The 20,052-nt window shown below is 33.7% G+C and overlaps 4 protein-coding genes across 15 annotated transcripts in view; 2 read left to right on the top strand and 2 right to left on the bottom strand.

Moving 5' to 3' along the window:
• Positions 1-79: 79 nt before the first annotated feature.
• On the top strand, positions 80-15,288 carry Srrm234 (Serine-arginine repetitive matrix 2/3/4). Of its 4 annotated transcripts, none has more exons than XM_033329051.2 (10): positions 80-242; positions 850-1,091; positions 1,409-1,513; positions 6,429-6,707; positions 8,487-8,612; positions 8,689-8,767; positions 9,589-9,644; positions 9,799-11,772; positions 11,857-12,027; positions 13,306-15,288. In XM_033329051.2, exons 2-10 carry the CDS (start codon positions 862-864, stop codon positions 13,454-13,456), a joined length of 3,171 nt encoding a protein of 1,056 aa, XP_033184942.1. In that variant the 5' UTR covers positions 80-242; positions 850-861; the 3' UTR covers positions 13,457-15,288. The 4 variants fall into 4 exon arrangements, with proteins under 4 accessions (XP_033184942.1, XP_033184944.1, XP_033184943.1 ...); XM_033329053.2 differs by lacking the exon at positions 13,306-15,288 and adding an exon at positions 12,341-12,963; XM_033329052.2 differs by lacking the exons at positions 80-242; positions 850-1,091; positions 1,409-1,513 and adding an exon at positions 2,138-4,208.
• Positions 15,130-16,536, bottom strand: LOC117154240 (peroxisomal membrane protein 2). The gene is made up of 5 exons (XM_033329075.2): positions 16,397-16,536; positions 16,227-16,322; positions 15,969-16,116; positions 15,770-15,889; positions 15,130-15,681 (listed from the first exon to the last, which is right to left on the bottom strand). The coding sequence occupies exons 1-5, from the start codon at positions 16,492-16,494 to the stop codon at positions 15,592-15,594; spliced, it is 552 nt and encodes a 183-aa protein (XP_033184966.1). The 5' UTR covers positions 16,495-16,536; the 3' UTR covers positions 15,130-15,591.
• Positions 16,313-20,035, top strand: LOC117154241 (uncharacterized). 6 transcript variants are annotated; one of them, XR_013061909.1, is made up of 5 exons: positions 16,560-16,698; positions 17,074-17,173; positions 17,290-17,462; positions 17,803-18,303; positions 19,775-20,035. XR_013061909.1 is itself a non-coding variant. In XM_076628002.1 (4 exons), the coding sequence occupies exons 2-3, from the start codon at positions 17,077-17,079 to the stop codon at positions 17,454-17,456; spliced, it is 264 nt and encodes an 87-aa protein (XP_076484117.1). In that variant the 5' UTR covers positions 16,560-16,698; positions 17,074-17,076; the 3' UTR covers positions 17,457-17,462; positions 19,775-20,035. The 6 variants fall into 6 exon arrangements, 5 of the variants coding, with proteins under 5 accessions (XP_033184970.1, XP_033184968.1, XP_076484117.1 ...); XM_076628002.1 differs by lacking the exon at positions 17,803-18,303; XM_033329079.2 differs by lacking the exons at positions 16,560-16,698; positions 17,803-18,303; positions 19,775-20,035 and adding an exon at positions 16,313-16,453 and having other exon boundaries at positions 17,290-17,625.
• Myo61F (unconventional myosin 61F) overlaps positions 17,683-20,052 on the bottom strand; it is a 34,794-nt gene continuing 32,424 nt past the window's right edge. For all 4 annotated transcript variants that reach the window (XM_033329047.2, XM_033329050.2, XM_033329048.2 and 1 more), the window contains 7 exons: positions 19,738-19,968; positions 19,498-19,657; positions 19,179-19,424; positions 18,884-19,099; positions 18,703-18,803; positions 18,497-18,599; positions 17,683-18,178 (listed from right to left, as the gene is read on the bottom strand). In XM_033329047.2, coding sequence (XP_033184938.1) covers positions 18,164-18,178; positions 18,497-18,599; positions 18,703-18,803; positions 18,884-19,099; positions 19,179-19,424; positions 19,498-19,657; positions 19,738-19,968 — 1,072 coding nt within the window. In that variant the 3' untranslated portion in view covers positions 17,683-18,163. The remainder of the gene's footprint in view (positions 18,179-18,496; positions 18,600-18,702; positions 18,804-18,883; positions 19,100-19,178; positions 19,425-19,497; positions 19,658-19,737; positions 19,969-20,052) is intronic.

Genomic DNA, 20,052 nt, shown 5'->3' with positions numbered 1-20,052 from the left:
AAAAATATTGTTCTTGAAGCGATTGCGAAATACAATGCAATTTTCCTGGTCTTACGCTTATGTGCGATAGTGATGCCACCGTACGGTACGTTGCAAAGCTGCCGCGTGAAAACGGTAACGCCACAGGAATCGCGCTACTGGTTGTGTTTTTTCGTTAATTGGTTTCGTTTTAAGAAGGGTTTGAAAATCGACAGTTTCGTGCATGACACAACAAGATTGTCAGTGGTGTCACTAATATAAAGGTAATGCTTTTCGACGACGCAAAGTGTATATTTGTGAAATTTGCGCAACGTTCACCGGATCGATAATTGATTTACGTGTGTTCTATTCTAACCTACCTGCCCGTTCCTTCCAAAGTTATTAGTTCAATCATGTCACGTTGCCGATCGATTCGTCGCGATTTAGTTAAGATTTCACTTTGGACACTTGGAAGAATTCTATTAATATACTCCGCGACCCCAATAAAGATGATCTTTAGTCAGGTTTCTAAATGCCTAACCAGTATGCCTATTGTGCACTTACTGTCATTCATTGTTAAGACACTCGTTAATCTATATTATGTACAGAAATGTTCCCGTGATTCTTAGTCAACAAAAATATATATGTATATAGTATCATTCTTTGAAATTTTTTTTCTTGTAAAGTTTATCCCTGAAAATTTCTATTCTAACATAATAAACATGAATGGACTTATTTAATTACCTAAATTCAAATAGTATATCATTTAAATAATATTTGTAAGAATTTATTTATGTATATTCATTTTTACCAAATATGTGTTTGTTTTTTTAATATTCGTCGATATTAATAAATTATTCTTTAGAATCCTTTTACATTTTATGATTCTAGGTATAATACAAGATGTACAATGGAATTGGATTACAAACACCACGAGGTTCTGGAACAAATGGTCATGTCCAAAGAAATTGGGCAATTGTACGCAAGACTAAAGACAAAGTCACTTACAAAACAGATGAAGGAAAATTAGATCAGCTAAATAAGCAACCTAACAAAGATATTCTTGATCATGTTAGAAAAAGGAAAGTTGAAGTCAAATGTGCAGAATTGGCAGATATCTTAGAGGAACAAGGGTAAGTACATATCTTTATTTTTATAATAATATTGTACATAAATCTGATTATATTATTGTAATATCATAATTGCTCAAAAAATAAATATTTCTTAGAAATAAATTTAAAAATTAGATATAGATTATGTACGAAAGAAATACAGAGCTTCGTCGACCCTTTGAACCCAATAGTAAATGAGATTCCGAACTTCAATTGGATTTGGCTTATCTTTGGCTTCAATATATTCTTTCTATGCAGTGTATTTCTTCACTAAACTGCTAACTATAATTAAACAAATGCTAGAATTCTTCTTTATTTGCTTTCTTTGTGCTTTATAGATTTACATCCGAAGAGGTAACAAAGAAAGTAGAATCATACAGATCCATGTTAATGGGAACTGACACCAAACCAGCAATATCTAGAGATGAATTTGGTCGTGTAAAGTAAGTACATTTTCTTCCTTATTAATACATTTCTATATGATTATATTATATAAAATATGATCGAACAAAATAAATAAATAAAGTAAATAAGCTGCATTTTTAAATATGCTACAAGTAATTTCATGATATAAAATTGCATGCAAATAGTATTGCATGGTATGTAAATGATGAGCAATATTAGGTTGTTTCTATTTTAAGACTATATTAAGATCCTCTTTATTTATAAAAAAGAAAAAACTTAAAAACCACGAATTCAATGAAAATTTAAACTTTTACGTAACTATTCGTTCTAAATCCATTCATTTATGTCGTTCCAAAACGCGCATATCGAAAATTTTGAAAACGAAAGTTTTAAGAGATTTCGAGACAAAGATCTAATAGCTACGATGGCTAGAACTCGTGTAAATGTAATGTCGGGGCTGCAACAGCTTCTGATCGGTAGCTCAGGTTCCCGCTAAACCCAATATTATTGGAGGGTGGAGACATAGTCGCGTTCTCTCTCCCGAGTCGGCTTTCAGGGATATTACGCGGCCGATATCGACGTACCCCATAGCGCCGGCGCCACCCACGAACGGGGGGAGATACGGAGGTGCACAGAAAGAGAAACAGAGATACGCAAAGGGTCGAGCCAGAGAGAGGGAGAGTTCTGTTCCAGCATCTCTCATACTCGACTCTTTCCGCCTCAGTGCGAGGATGGACCGGCGTTACGACGCTACGCGTCGTCGACTCTCGTCGAGTACACGAATCGTTGGCCAATAGTCAGAAGAAAAAAAAATCAAAAAAGAAAAAAAAGAGACCAAAAACAGGAGGGAACATGTAACGGTTTCGTGATACACTCGCAAACAAACAAATCACAAAAGTCTTCCATTAGCGTATAGATTATTATATATATACATACATACATATATATATATATATTATATATTATATGTTTTAATTAATCGTAAGTGATAAGTTGGCGTGTTAAGTGTAATTTAAGGTACGTAGGTTGAATTCGAAGGAGGAAGAGAAATCATTCGTACTCGTGTATTAATCCAATCTCAATTCCGATTTAAATTTACGCACATGTTCCGTACGGATACGCATATCTATTATAAAATTTGTTAGATCAAGGAACGTATTAGAAAAAGATTCAGGGTAAAAAGAAACTCCTGATTCTAACGCAGAGGGAGAGCGAGAAGACTTAACAGAAGAGCATAATCCCCACGTGTTTTGAATTGATTACGAGAGAAGAGAAATCGGAAGATTTGAATGGGATCCGACATTTTTCTATGATAAAAATCCATGTGTCTCCAGGTCGATGAATCGACAATAATTAATTAAGACGTCTTGCTTCTCTGTGCACTCAGCGTGTACGAGTGGAGGCGCGGCGACTATAGTGTGCCTGATACGAAGTCTTCCTTAGCATGTAAGCTACAATGAAATTACGATATATTCCTATATTCTTACACGAGTCACTAAGATATATATCTCTATACAATATACATGTATTACTAATTATATAAAACTCTTAAAAATCTAAGAGCAAAAATACAATCAAGATTGAAGAGGAAATACTTAAAAAAGTTTAAGAGAAATTAACACGAAAAAGAAATTTCTCAAATAATTCCAAACAAAAAGTTTGTTATTTTAAGAAGAGATTGGTTTCAACGACGATTGCTGTTCGGAGAAATAATCGATCAAGCAACGAGGAATTTTTCTCGGTGAACAAGAGAAGATAGGGAAAGAGAGAAAAGAGGAAAAAGAGAAGAAAGGGATCAGAGACGAAAAGTGACGTTTTCATCATCGCTGCCGGATGATTGTTCTCGGTAGGATAGCAGAGGTTCTGAATAAGGTGCTGGTGTAATCGGGGGAGGAAGCCATTACCTGCGCCTCCAACCCTCAACCCCCTTCCGACCGCCTAAACTGTCAAAGCCTGCCTCGAGAAGGGGATTAAGCTGCATCGGAACTACTCGCATGCCCGTCGCCCGACCGGTAGAGCTCCTTAACGTAAATTAGCGGCCGATCGTACTTAATGCTCATCTAATTACCCGGCCGTTAATTATTCAAGCCCTTAGTTTGTCCTCTAGAGTTGCCAGTGGCTGACCAAGCAAATTGCCGGCTAAATGAGATAAAATTTATTGGTAACTATATCGGGAAAATACCGAATACATTATTATAAATCTTCTCAGAAATCTTATAACTAAAAGAAAAATCTTATAATATGTTACATCTCATAATTTGAAAACGTTTATGTAATGGATATAAAGGAAACTTGAAAGAATTACCAAAATGTATATTTCAATGAAGGGATCAAGAAAAATATTGATTACAAATAGAAGAGAGAATTTGCAACAAGATCGAAGTTTCGATTAATTTATATATATCGTTAATTGAAAAATATCAAGGAAGAGGAGGAGATTTTTCTATCGAGAGTTTTGAATCGAGGAATGATTATGTCTGTGACAGTAGCTCCTTTGAAACCAGCTCGTGGACGAGGTCCAGCTGATGGCCGAGCATTTTTTGAGACACTCTGGAGAGGAAATTTCTTCTTGGATAGACAGAAGGTGATGAAACGATCGCGAAAACGAAAGTTGCAAGTGGCGAACGGAAAGAAGCGTGCACAGCTGCAGATGCGACAGCATTGTTGCTGTTGTCAGCGCATACAACTCCACCTCCTCGCCGGACGGCGAAGCAACATGCGCTCCGTCGTTAGGTGAATTTGTCACGAACGTTTATTAAGTGTATAATTTTTTCTTACGTTGAATAATACGTTTTTATGGCCTGCTTTTTATTTGTGGCAACTTATCTTGTTTAGACACGAACCTTTTACTTTTCATTACTATAAAAATGGTAAATGTTCATCCTTTTTTTTTTTTTAATATTTTTTATCGATTAATGCATTTTTAAGATTTTTTGCCGTCTACCTTTCACCTGTGAAAATTTATTGTTTTGAGATAAAATCTTTTTACATTATATAAAAATCTTTGAAAAGTTATCGAAGGTAAAAATTATAGTTTCTACGTTCTAATAATTTTTCTAGGCTTTAAGAAAATTCTTTTTCTACATAATCGTTATTGTAAAGACTTAGAATGATTGTATTTTTAAATTTGAATTAATTTTCTCGAGAAGTCCGTGGGAAGATAGAAAGACTAACTGAAGGAATTGGGTTTCTCTGACCACAGATTATCGTCTCTGCTTATTGTACATGGATATTCGATACGTCTAATGGCACACAGCTGATAGAATGTAGGAAAGTATCGCTACATATTCCTTTCCTATTCAAACATTGCTATAAATATATTTGTTTATTTTACAGTTTTTAACTAGAAAGTTAATAACTTAAAAAGTTCTCGACAGAAATTCAAAACCTAAAAATATCAGCAAAGAGGAGATGTGATTAACTGGGGGGATTAAAAAGGCAAACGCTCTCTTTGAGTTCTATTTGGGGATGATTCACACTGTTGACCCCCAATCCCACGCGAAAGGGAAACATTTCCCTGTAAACAACTGTTACCCTTTAACACGCCATAATAATCAAAAGTAACTACCTTTACGATACTACATACTTCGTTCAATTATTCTAAATATAATAATTCGAAAACAGATTCAACTCCATCTTAGGAAAACAGAAAGATAAGAGAAAGGAAAAAACGTACAATATACCTATTTTCTAAAAAGACGACTACCAAAGGCTCGCATTATTTAACTCTACCTTGCATAAAGAAAGAAAGAACATTTAGAAGAAAAAAAATTATATATTAAAATATAAAATATCTCGTCTTTCAAAAGAATAATTACCAAAAAATTCACATCATTTCGAACGAAATCAACCATCAAACTCTTTCAATTAAATAAGCCTGTTAAAGGGTGACAAGAGAAAAATAAAAGAGCATAAGAAAAAATAAGGATTATTTGGCCGTTTGATCTCCGTTTAGCGATACTTCGCAAGTGGTTGGCTGCTGAATTCGAGCGTGCAGCGGCGAGGAGTAGTGGCGCGAAAGGGATAGCAGAAAAGAGAACAGCTGGATTGTATTGATCCGCGCTCGAGCGTTGGCGTAGGGGTAGCTCGGCCGATCCCGGCCTCGCTTGCTGCTTTTCACTCGCGGGGTAGAAGAGGGGCCACCTCGATTTCTCTTCGGTATAGTCCCTCTGTTCGGTGTTATGTCACTGCCTTGCCGCATTGTCCGGACGGTTTCATCGACGTTCGCCAAAGCTACACCGAGGGACACGCCGTCCACCTCCTCCATCGTCAATCTCTTTACACGCTTTATGGATCGTCGCGAAATTTCACAGAACTAAAGCGGCCCACCAAGTGTGTCCGGTTTCGCGCGACGATGACGGTGAAAATTTCAACGCGGTACGAATTTCCCTCGTTTCATCCCCGTGTCGTCGTGTTGCTTCCTCGTCGCGTCATCAAATTCGATTAGAATATCAAAATAGGTCATGTTACCTGTTTTCGTCCCTTCCTCCACGACATGTGTTTATTTTTATTCATAGCACAGTTACTTCGTCAGATTTTTCTTATCTCGTGTGGAAAAAAATATCTTGCTGGGAAGAAAATATTCTTTAGATCACAGACATTGTTTATGCTGTTTCTGGAAGAGTAGATCTGATGGCCACGTGTTTCTAGGTTTATATGCGAACTTGGTATACGTTCGGTGCACGGGGTCAATGTGTTCGCATATGATTTACTGAGTAAAGTTTCCAGTGCCTTTAAGCGACTATATCACACGGCAGTGATCATTAAAATCTAAGATTTCTTTCTGGATCAAAAGATTTTAATTTTAAAATTTTTATTATTAATTTATTGTATTAATCGTTTGGATTCAAATAATTTACGTGATGCGAGATTACTTTGTTATTGATTTAATGTATCATCGTACAAAAGAGATTTATGCTTGATGGAAAATGACAATACAACTTTTTCTTGCAGTGTAAGAGAGACACATCAGATCGCCGAGGCGCAGCAAGAGAAAAATGCAAAGCTACGCGAGGCGTTCGGGATATCGGAGTTCTTCGTGGAGGGAAGTAGCCTAGATCCGGAGAGGCACGCGCGCGAGGCTGAGGCAAGAGCGGCGGCGAGCAAAGTGTATGAATTAGTACGGACCCCGAGTCCAGCTCCGGACACTACGTCCGTCCCGGAGAAGAAGAAACGCAAACGGTCCGGTAGTGCAATTAAAAAGAAAAAGGGAAAGAAGCACAAGAAGGAAAGGTAAAAGACAACGTAATGGTGCACGGGTCAATGGAGGCTGGATTCGATGTTTTAATTAATCCGCCAAAATAAAGACAAATAAGATAATGTAAGTGCAGATGAAGGAAATTGTATTAATTATATTACTACATTGTACTACTGTATATTAAAAGAAATATGTATACTGTATACTATAGCGTAGCAGTAGTACTATAACGGTATACTACAGCATACTATAGTATAGTAGTAATAAAATAGTGTACAATATTGTTTGTGTTATTATAGTGCAATGTAATGATATATATTATGTGTGACTTGAATTATTTAAACAAAAAATTCGTATCGTTGTCCCATGCGAGAGAAAGTGTACACAAATCCAGGCTCCAAGACCGAACGGACCATCCCCCGTAGTAGCTCCTCTCCTAACCCCCGGTTAATTATTCATTTATCGCAAGTTCCACACTCGTTCATTTGCTTACTACACACCTCTTGTCAGATACTGACTCATGACTCACCTACTATTTCATGTCCCATACACCTTTCTCTGTTTCAAACAGAACTGAGGAGGACTGAGTGCCTACCCAGTAGGCTCAGTAGGTAAGTGTGGTCGTCGCGTCTACTTTCCAAAAAAAAAGTTTAAAAAATTAAAAAAGTAATAAAAAAAAATAAAAGATATACTTGAAAAAAATAAAAAAAAACGATATAAAATATCTGTATTAAGAAAAGAAAGAAAGAAAAATAGTCGAGTCTAATATATTTAGGTATTTGTCTAAATAGGCATAATTAGAGGGTAAATGTTTGCTGTATTGCTGGAATTCCTGTAACATCAAAAATTAGTAATCAGCAAGATTTTTTGTTAGATACAATGTAATGATGTAAGAAAACAGTGGGCAAACATTTACTTCGATATTATACAAAATATACACGGGTTTTTTTAACAAATAACGTTGTACGTAATCTGACGCGTAAATCATGCATTTCTATCTTTGTTGTTGTTATCGATAAAGCTTGTTGTTAATGTCATCTCTCTATTTTTTTCTGACAAGTCCGTCCCTATCGATGGTTATCAAGGTAATGCTAATCCCATATTATATCAATACTCCTCATATTTTGTATACTCGTCTTTTGTAACTTTTGAAAGATTTGGTTTTACATAACGCACAATGTCCGGTGACTAGTTAGAAAAAAAAAGAAAATCTCGCAGAACGTATGAAAAACCAAATCTTCCAAATGAGTGATTATGTAGTCGGTTTGTTAGCTATAGCCCGATATTGTGATTTTCACCTTATATATGTATCGTTGTACTTATATTTTTTATTACTTAATTCACTTGGGATTGCAGTGAAAGATTGGAAAAAATATGTTTATATATATGATTTTTCGTTTTTTTTTCTACATCGATACTTACTAAAATATTCACACACTGCATTTCCTATACATATACATATATATCAGTATATAAGTTAGTATCCATTTTTTAAATTGAATACCTTATCCAGATACTGAGATAGATCAGTGTAAAAATTTCGCCCGGAATTACGCGTTCTCAACTGCTACTTTTTCCGAATTTCTTACTTTTTAATCGAATACAGCAGGTAGCTTGTATCATTAGAATAAAGTATTTGTTTCACACACGGATACATTGTACTACAGCTTTCTTTATTGTCAGCACAAGGTATGCACTTGTCGACAGGAAGACGCCCACTGCAAGAATTAAAAAAATTAAATATTATTAACAAAAAAAAAAATTAAACTTATTTATAGTGAAACTTTTAGAATAACTACGAACGAATTTCCTAGGTCGGAATCTCCGAAGGGTAGCAAGAAGAAAGAAAAATCCAAGAAGAAGAAAAAGGAAAAGAAACACAAGAAGACTGAGGCTAGTTCCTCTGACAGTGATTCTAGTGAAGCTTCAGATGATAGCAGGTAATCAAACTTCTAAAATTTGTATCTTTTTATACTTAATATACATACTTAATTATTAATATAATTAATTTTTTAGTTCTTCCGAAACTGAGTCAAAGAAGAAAAAGAAAAAAAAGAAGAAGAAGTCAAAGGCAGAGGCAAAAGAAAAGCACGAGGTAGGGAAAATGATGCTAAGGAAACAGATACGAAATTTCTATCTTCCTCTCTCTTTCTATACATATACATATTTATAACTATATTATATCCATATATATATATATACCTTATATATATATATACCTTAGCACGTGAAACAGGAGCATGTGACATTTACTTTTACGTTCATTTTTCTCCTATTAGTTGTTAATCGAACATTGGATTTTATAAAATATTTTGTGTTGCCGCCTAACTTTGAATAAGCATGATTCATTGCTTGTTTCTGTAAAGATTTTTATCTGATTTCAAGTTAACAGTCATTATTTCAAAAGTGTAAATCTCAGTATTGTTTGTAATTATCAGCGCCATTTGACAGGATATATTCCCTGAGTGAGTACCAGATATGCCGCTACTCAATGTAATAATAATTTTGTAATTTTTCTATTCGTACGAATTTTTGCGATTGTTGTTGCCTTTTCACTCGTTTTGTGTCAAGCACCATCACGTTTACGAGAGAATAAACGAATAGGAGACTGCTTGTTCTCTGGCCTAGGTGCAATGCAAACAGATTAATATTAAAATAGTATGTAACGTTTACATTATCAACTTCTCTGATTTTTTTATTTTCTCAGTTATATTTCTTTCGCGGACACATCTCTTCAACTAAAACACTTCGTACATTTTTATCTTCTGAATTTGTACTAGAGCGAATGAGCAGACTCCAGAGAATCTTTGAACAATTACGATTTCTTTTTTTATCCTACTGACAAGTACATATGCATGATTGATGTTCGCTAGATAATCCTGTCTAACATAGTAATCCATACTCTTCTTCTTCTAGAAGAAAAAAATACCTGTCAAGAAGAAGCATCAGTCATCCGACAGCTCGTCAGATAGGTAAATTTCAAATTCAAAGTTTTTCACATAAATTTGTCAAATAATCAATTAGATAAATAATAATCCCAATAATCCCAATTGAATAATCCCAAATAGAAATCCCTTTTTAATAGTACATAGTTTTATATTATATATAAATTTGATGAATTTCCAGTTCTCCGGAGAGGCCGAAAAAGTCTATGAAACATGACAAAATTGTAGAGAAAGCTAAGAACGATGAGACGGAGAACACAACAAAAGAGCCTCGATCGAATCGCTCACCAAAGAAGCAAGAGAAAGGTCGAAACGAAACTCCTCCTCCCAAGAGGAAAGATTCTCCCGTTAAAAAACCCGCGTCAGAGAAAAAGGATAAATCACCAGCTGTACATAAGAGTCCTCCACCAAGGCGACATAGATCACCATCAAGAAGTAAAGCTGATAGAGGAAGGTCTCCTAGAAGATATTCAAGGTCACGACGAATCAGCCCTTCACCAAGGAGAAGAAGGATTTCGAGATCTCCAAGAAGATACAACAGATATTCCATATCCAGAAGCAGAAGTCGATCGAGGTACGATCGTTATGGATCACGACGTCGATTTTCACCACTTCCTAGGCGCAGGAGATCCGATTCTCGAAGAAGATCCAGGTCTCCCAGAAGACAGAGAGATAGACGGGAAAGATCTAGAGATCGTCGTAGAAGTCGTAGTAGAACAAGAAGTAGATCTAGAAGATCTACTTTGAGTTATTCTCCCGTACGGAAAAATCCGGAACGGTACAAACACATATTAGAAGAGAAGAAGAAACGAGATCAAAAGAAGAATCACGATAACAAACGGAAATCCCGGTCAACTTCGAAAGCGAGAAAAATGCGAACAATTACACCAAGAGTTAGGTTACGTTCCTCGAGCGAAGATGAAACAGATATAGCAGACGATGAACCAAAAGCAGAGGACGAAGAAAAAATGAAAGAAATGCATACATTGAAGCGATTACAGAGTGGATTAGCCGCGAAAGCCAGAGAGACTCTTGGTAAGAAGGTAATAAGTCCAGTAAAGATTAAAGTTGAGAAGAAAGAAGATAACGTGTTGGATATAGCTTTACCAAATGACCCGCCCAAAATGGTACAAAATACTATTGGTCTTGTGCAAGAGAAATCTAAGTCAAAATCTCCTATATCTCATTTACCTGCTATTCAGTCTCCAGTGTCCAGCAGATCACCCTCACCAGCTTTGCCATTGACTAGAGAAGAGGCTGCAATAAAAATACGATCACCGAGTGAATCGCCCCCTCCATTGCCGCCAGTCTTAAATAAGGTTGACTTAAGGTCACCGAGCATGACTGCTAAGACAAATCATCGTTCGAAGTCTCCTAGTATCACCAAGAAGAATTCGCCAGTTGCCTCAAGGAAACACTCGTCACAGAGCAAATCGTCCTCACACTCACCGCCCGTATCTATCTCCCATAAAGACACTACTGTAAAATTACGTTCTCCAAGTGAATCTCCGCCTCCGATTCCTAGTAACAAATCTAAGCAAAGATCTGCATCACCAGTCATCTCAAAAAAGAGTTCTCCTGTTTCTAGAAAGCATTCTCCGAGGAATAAGTCTTACTCCAGGTCACCTTCCAGGTCGTACACGAGATCTGTGTCACTGGAGAAAAGGTCTTCCAGATCGCCTCGGCATTGTTCAAGGTCCGTCTCCAGAGACAAAAAATCGCGTTCTGTATCAAGAAGCAAGAAATCGGCATCTCCTAGACACAGGTCTCCAACATCGCCATCAAGATCGAAGAAATCATCTAAATCTCCAGCAAGGTCAAAGAGATTGAGCAGGTCAAGGTCTTCTTCGGAATCAAAACGATCTGTATCTAGATCTCCGTCACGTTCAAAAAAATCTCCGTCTCATTCACCGGAAAAATCAAGGTCCAGAAGTAGGACCAGGTCGTTATCGAAAGGATCCAGGAGCCGATCTCTATCGAAGAAGTCTAGAAGCAGATCTTTGTCAAAGAAATCGCGTAGTCGATCACTGTCGAAGAAATCTAGAAGTCGGTCGCTATCGAAGAAGTCAAGGAGCCGTTCGCGGTCATTGTCCAGGCTGTCGCGAGATAAAGAGAAGAGAAGTCATAGTAGGAGTAGTTCACGTTCTTCTTTAAGGTGAATAATTAGTCTTTTTTACATGTATTTCCTTTACTCCATTCTTATAAGAAATTGTTTAATGTATTTCTATTTTGTGTCCAGTTCAAGGCATAGTCGTAGAAGTTTCTCTAGTTCATCGCGGTCATCAAGCAGTGTTTCTAGTAGGTCTTCTCGTTCAACGTCCAGCAGTTCAGCTTCTAGTAGGTCTCGGTCTCCGTCGATACCTCGACGTCATGGCTCACCTAGTTTTCTAGATAGACGTCGTATTACAAGGTAGGTATCTATACAACGGTAGTTTCGATATCGTAGCATCAGGTTTTACAGCGCACCACGCCAAATCTTGTAAGCTCACATTGTTGTATCAAACGTAGAAACGTTTATCTTCTTTCGACTTTTATTTTTTATTTTCGTTTTTTGATTTTATATATTCATCATCGATGTATCCATCTCACGATTGAAACGCTCACTTGTTTAAGAAGTTCCGATTAATAATAAGCAATTTGCAAAGCGACGATATCGATAAGTTTACGATGAATTCACGCTTGGACGTTCTTTTATTAATGCTATTTTGTGTTGTGTCCTACAGAGACAGATCGAGGGACAGGCATAGAAGATAAAGTTACGACTTCGCACAGATGTTTCTATTACTTTCCTATAATTATAATGTAGTAGTAAACATGTGATGCATACCGAATTTCATTTTTAATAAGTAAATGAAAAAAGAAAGAGAAACAAAGCAATTTTAGCTGCAACCGTAAAAACTAGTTTAATGATCATTGATGATTAAGCATAAAGAATGGTGTAGTTTAATTATAATTATTTGTGCATATTGTGGCACATTAAAACTTTATCAGTATCAATTCAATAATTTTCTAAGGAACTACTTTCGACACTCATATACACTTACTATGCAATGTGTATAATTAGCGAACTCCCCGCATCTAATTACCCGCGTTATGTAAAATGAAAGTATACTCCGTCACAACTTATATATGAATTTCGTTTCAAGTCAGTCAAGTATACTTATGTTTGTATGATTTTTTCTTCCCCTTTTTTTCATTTGTATCTAATTGCTTATAAAATGTTCTAAATATGAGTAGACGTAGCATGCGTGTATCTTCCTTATAAATTATTGTAAATGACATATTTACAGTAGAGATTCTCTTTTATTTTGTCAGTCACGAATAAAATGTATTTACCGCTACAAAAGCAAGCTGTTTTCTTTAGTTCTTGATATACATTTTTGTTCGTTGTGTTCTGTGAATCATTTTCAATCCACTGCCTTCCTTTATTAAAATTACAGCAAGGTAAGTAACACATTTTTATTTTTGCATGGTTTCTTTTGTTGCATTGCATGGTTTATTTTGCACTTATTCAATATCTTTTTTTCAATATCTATTATTAATGATAATATGTATTAATATCTACTTAAATTATTTAATTCATGTAAGAGTTGTTTACGATTAACATATCTTTATCTAATTTTTAACAAACGTTTTTTATTGTATATAACTGTGTGATTATCATAATATTAATAGTCCTTAATTTTAGCGCCAGGAAACGACCAATTCCATATCATCGACCTACTCCGACACCACCTTCGTCACCGAGTAGTTCAGATAGCAGCAGACATAGTAATTGGTCAAGTCCAAGTCATCGATCAAGTTGTTCCCCGAGTCGAAGTCCATCATACACGCGTTGAAGCGATTGAGCGAATCCCTAAAGACTAGACGTTCCTTTCATGTATCAGATTTAGAATGGTGCAGATCATGAAGGTCCTTTGATGCTTTTTTCTAACATCATGTCTTACGTCATGTTAAATCATGTTTATAATGTTGGAAATTGACACGATTGTAAAGAAAGGTTTCACTGTATTTTTTCGTATCAGGAAGGTACAAAGATAATACACCATTCTGAGTTTGGTGCATCATCTTTAAATCTTTGTAAATTCTTAATATGCATTTACATGTTTGATCTCGTAACTCGTAACTTAATAATACTCATCGATGATGGTTCACAGTAATACCATCAGCTTCAGTATTAGTAACACTAACGTTATTTCTATTGCTCCATTTTTATTTTAGTCAGATATTAGGTAAGAATGATTTTAATGTACTTACAGTATGATATTTATATCATTACTAAGACAACCAAAGAAATGAAAGATTTAAGTTTGTCTATCATTCATCTTTCAATTTTATGAATTGAAACATGATTTAAAAGCTAGATGTGCAAGAGTAACCAGAGATAAGATATTTTAATAATAGGATATATGACTAATTTATAGCAAAATTTTATAACACCATCATTTTTGGAAGTACATTATCTTCCTCGATTATATTGTCTCACGATCTTGTGAATTTTATGTCTTCATAAAATAATGTTTTTCGTAGACTTATGTACATCTACGTACTTAAGCAATAAGAAGACAATGATGATTATAAGCATCATGAAATATGTTGATTGCAGCTTCTTAAGATCTCACATCATTATTCAGTAGCAATTCTATTATTTGAAGGTTCATTTAAAACTACTCTAGTAGTACAACGTCCGGGTGATTATCTAATCATATAATTGTTTGTTATACAAACACCAGCTAGTCAAATTTTAGACATTCCATTAGTAATTAACATACTGAAATATTATTCAAATTGATCTATTAATTTTTCAAGGAAGTAATTCATATTTTAGTGCAATGTTTTACACTTGTTCCTTTTGTATATACATATATATTATTGTGTATAGACTCAGCACCATGCTCGTTTGCTATATTAATTTATTTATTTTCTGACTTAAATATATATATTTATTTATTTATTTATTTATATCACGAATAGCTAGTCATTTGTCAATTGAAGACAAGAAAAATGTATAAAAATGATGTTAAACTATTAGAGTTTCGTTTACTGGCAATACTCAATTTATCTGAATGCTAGTCAGAAAGTTTTCATTTGGCTGTAAGGCCAGGCAGCGTACCAAAAGACATAATTAGACTAGTCTTGATTATTCAAAGTTAAGTCTTGAAAATGTATGTATAGGGTTAAAAAATCATATTTGAAAAGTCTACATTGTTTATGATTAGGAGGAAAAACTATGTAGAATTAGTTCTTGCATAATGACTGACTCAGTTTTATTGAAAAAAATGTCAATTGCTATAGTGTTGCAACATTAATTCACCTTTGATGCATATCTATGAAACGAAACTGAAACATAAATATGTAGATACTTATCACATGAAAGTCTTGATTTTAAAATTAATATATGTAAGGTCTGGAAAATTCATTCTATTATTTGATTAATGCGTTTTACAATATTACAAAACTCTGACGAATTATGAAGTGGAAGTTATTTATACGAACGTAGGAAGGAAAAACATTGTTATCTTTGCACACCATGGCTCTTGACATTAATATTTATTATTCATAATTTACAGCCGTCAAATGTTACCATCGTTGAAATGAAAGAAATTCTGATTATATCTGTAATATACTCTGTATTGTTGTTGTGTGATTAAATTAAAAAGCTTAAAATATTTTCTCCTTCTTTTACAAAGCATACAAAATTCATTTATATATATATATAACCATTCTTATACCATAGCTTAGGTACTAGTAAGGATAGTGTTCAGTTTAAAACTGCCTATAACGTACAGTAGTATAATTATACACAGACTAGACTGTGTAACATTGGAATGAGAAATTATTTACATAATTTATGTATAAAATATGTAGTGCTTGATAAATATGTATCCCATAAGCAGTATATCCTTTTTATATTTAGTAATATAAAAATTAAATCTCTATTATATGAATATGTTAGTATCTTGCTCCACTGATGTTATTTTGTAGCTTTTGTCTGTTTAGAACGCTGTTGTGCGAGATATATAGCCCAACAAAAACCAATAAGATTTACCACAAGAACACGTAACTGAAAAAGATTGTTAAATATGTATTAATTTTGAAATCATTTCAGTAAGTAGTTTAATTTAGGTTATTAAATACTCGAGTGAACTTACAATTGGTGGAACATATTTTAAGTTAATAAACTGAAGTAATGTTAAATATTTTAAATTTGCAGTAAGTACTGGCAAATATAACTTTTTCATTTGTTTCAAAGCATCATCATGTGAACTACCCTACAACAAAAAGGAATTTGGATAGTTGGAAAAGACAATAAGTGATGGAAACAAATTGACATGCATAAATAGATCATACCTCAAACATAGACAACATGTATAATGCTAATGCCTGATAACACGGTGTATATAAACATCTTTCTATTAACAAAAGAATTAAAGGGTTTCTCACAAATGGATTTATATATGTATAAAAATAATGTGGAAGTGGGCCTCCAAAGAATAGCCTACAAAAGAAGTAATACTTTGAGAGGACAAATAATTTTTTGATGAAAAATTACAATTATACTAGCTGTACTTAAATACTTGATTTAGTCCATAATTTATTGAAACTTACCCAAAGAGAGCAAATGCGAGGAAACTGTCTTCATTGAAACGCTTTGCACCAGATATTTTTTGCGAAATAAAATTTCCGAGAGCTGCGATGACACAACTAAAAGAACAAATAACATTCCCTTTAAAATATATTTTAAAAGTGGAACGTAATTTGTATTCGCTGTGACATACCTAGTGATCGCTTTAGTTTTCAGCGGACTCGTATAAAGACGTTCGAAATAAGCAGAAGTAAGTTGAAGTATTAAATCTTTAGGCTTAGAAAGAGCCATTCTGATTGTTCTATTTCTCTATATCAAATAAGTGATAAAAAGGAAGTGAGAGTTAAACGTGGTATTTCGTCAAAGTATGAACCGAACGATCTGATAACAAACAGTAAATTGTAGTGAACACTACAAACAGTTAAATGCCACACATACAAGTTCCGTTGATCTGGCAAGTTATTAGCATATAACACGACCAAACTAAAACTGAAAGTATTATTAATTTATTGTACTATCTGAAATTACATCACAATAAAATAAATAAGTTTAAAATAATGCATAAAATATCATAATTTAACAGATTGCAAAATTGGTCATAGTACATAGTACATAAGTCGACAGTGACGTAAGATAGTCAAAAAACAAATATAGCCTATAAAAAAAGAATAATCGCTATTTTTTTGTAATATTTTGTCCATGATTATAAAACATGTATTTAACTTATATTAAAATGCGTATATATTCTTTTTAGTAATGTCGAGGTTAGGTTTTGTGTGGTAGTATCAGTGTATATACACTGTATGTACATATGTATTATGTGCTATAACTGTATATCAAATATTAGTAAACTTTTCATCAAATATTTAGGACATGGCCCAAGGAAAATTAAAAGTGAAAGCTAAAGTGCCATCGACGGTAAAAGGAAAAAGTAAGAACAAAAAGAGTTCTGGTATTCAAAGACGAAATAGTAAGTATTTTTTTATAAACTTCTACCATAAAATAAAGCGTTGTAAATTGTAAGTAAAAAAATTAAATTATATGTAAATTTATTAACAAAATTTGTTTGAATTTTTTTATTTATAGATGCACCTATTCAACCTAAAAAGAGGAAATTTGAAGAAACGCATAAGTTAAAACAAATAATTACAAAAACAGTTAACAAAGCAATGGAAGATGAATTGAGAGAAAAAGCTTTGGAAGGAAAAAGATTACTTACTAGAAAGGAAGCAGTTACGTTGAAAAAGAAATAATTTATGGTATTATTTTAAGATTGATACTAAAAAAGACTTCTTTATTTTACTGAAATAATAAATGTAATATAAATAAAGATTTGTATTGTAAAATGAACAATACAATGATACAAAACGATACAAAGAATAAAAATAAATAAGCAAACCATTTCAATATATATATGTAAAATTTATTGCTAACAGAGGGATGTAAATAATGGGAAAATAGTATAAAATCATATATCTGTTAAGATTTAAGATCATTATTTTAATTTGTATTGTTATTTCATAGAATAATTCTGAACATGAAATCAATGGCACAGTGACTTATAGAATATAAATATAAAAAGAAAATAATAATTTTCAGTGCACCTGCAAAACATCCCGCAATAAATTACTTTTTTGTGCGATTATCCGACAATAGTTTCCTAGAAGGCACAAGGGTTTCGTTTTTAATTGATTCACATCGACGGCGAAAGGTTTTCATTTCGCTGATAATGCGCTAATTACAAAAATAAACATTATTTCACAAGATATTTTACATAACTCATATAACAAGGTACAAAATTGTGAGTTCGATTTGATAAATGTACTAAATTTTAATATATTATCTCTTCTTAATAAACTTCCACTCTAGATCACATCGATTAAGGCTGCGTTATGTATCGTATTTTGTAGGCTGAACGCTTCTTTCTAAGTACAAGTTCGTTTAAAACATTATTTGAACTTTATGGAGAAGCCACCTACAACGTTAAACACAAATACAAGTTGAGCAGCATATCTTATTTTGAATCTACCAAATGTTCTACAGTAGTCCCCGTTTAATGTTCGCTGGTTTGAACCTGTGCAATGAAAACTATTCTAGAAGGTGAATTCTCAGAAGTTACACGGGTTTATTCCTTTTCGGTACTTTCATCTCAGACTGCAAGAGCGAGACTGTGACATTCAGAGCGAATGATACGCTCACTCTGTAATACCAATTCCAGGAATTGATGGGAAAGACTCCGCGAACATTAACTGGAGTAAAACTGAACTAAACACAAAGCAAGGTTTATATTTACCACTAATAAATGTCCACTTTGTCTGTTTTTACTAATGGCTGGAGTTGTACCAGTTCTGAATTCAATCACACCTTCTTTACCACTGACTAGTTTATGTGACACTCTGAAACGTGATATTAGTTAAGCACCCAGCATGAGCATATTTGTTTGTTTTTAATCAGGGTTCATTTCTTTAATTAGAATTAACTATTTTTATTTGTACTTACGATTCCGTATGAACAATTTTAAGAATATTTGGGTTATTAGTGATATCAATTGCTTTTGTTAATGCTTCTATGATATGTGGTACCTCCAAAATTAAATCACCCTAAACAAAAGATAAGTAACGACAATTAAGAAATATTAGTAATTCATTTACACTTTTTTAATAGTATAATAATGACAAACCTTATCCTTTTTTAATTCGGGTGGTATCCTAACGATCAATAAATTGTCCGATTCTCCAGTAACCACCAACTCTTCAATTGATTTATACGGTAATCGATGTTTAAGTTTGAACGTTTTTAAGGTATCTAAAATATACACAGCATGCTCTGTTAAAATTAATACCCTTTCACGGGGTTTATAACCATGTCGATCATATTTAATAACAGGAGTCGCATACTAAAGAAGAGATAAATAAAAAATATTATTAGAACTAAAATTTAAAAACTATACATTTTAAATATAGAAAATTGTTTACTTTTATAGTTTCATTTTTAGAAAGATGATTATTAATGAAACTCTGTCTCAAGGCATTGTATTCGGGACCAAGCCGATCATTCTTGAACTTTGGTCCAAAACTCTTTGCATACGATTTCTTTTTGTCTTTGAAGAGAGATTCAGCTAAAATTTTTAATTCGAATTGCTGCTTATCCTCTTTTGACAAAGCCAATCTATAATTCCGAGCTTTCCATTTTTTGTATATGATGCGCAAATGCTCTGAGGCCTAAATCGAAACATCATTATTACTTTATAAAAAGACACATGCATACATAGAATTAGACAGTCGTTTATCTTACTTCTCGACAAGAATATGGACATGGTGGCCAATAATTATTTAACACACCAACTGGAAGTGACTTAGAGAGCTTGATTAACCACTGAGATTTTGCTAGCTCGATAAAAGCGATGTTAAGCTCTGTTGGTGGCCCATTTCGTGTAATAAATCCTTCGATAAATCTACATAGAATTATTTTAATTTATTGTATATGTCTAAAATGTGTAAAAAATATTTAATCAGGAAAATTGATTCATAATACCGTCGAATAATAATAACTGCTTTTCGCCTTCTTTCAGCTTCCTGTTTCGCCAACCATCTTCGAATATACTTTTGAAAAACTACTGCTGCCTTTCTCATGTTTAAATACCTTCGTCTTATTAATATACACTTCCATTTACTTTGAATAATAGCAGCTATTTCATGCTTCTTCATCTGGAAGGCGTCTTCCGTATCGAATAATGTCTTAGGGAATCGAATGAATAATTTTGTACTGTGTAATAAATTTTATCCAGTGTTAGATGCATTTTTCAATAAATAAAAAATAATGTAACTCTTTATTTGTGTTAACAGTTCT

Source organism: Bombus vancouverensis, chromosome 3 (assembly GCF_051014615.1).
Source record: "Bombus vancouverensis nearcticus chromosome 3, iyBomVanc1_principal, whole genome shotgun sequence".
NCBI classification, from domain to species: domain Eukaryota; kingdom Metazoa; phylum Arthropoda; class Insecta; order Hymenoptera; family Apidae; genus Bombus; species Bombus vancouverensis.
Note: the sequence above shows the minus strand (reverse complement) of the source record. Positions and strands in the feature narration are given on the sequence as shown.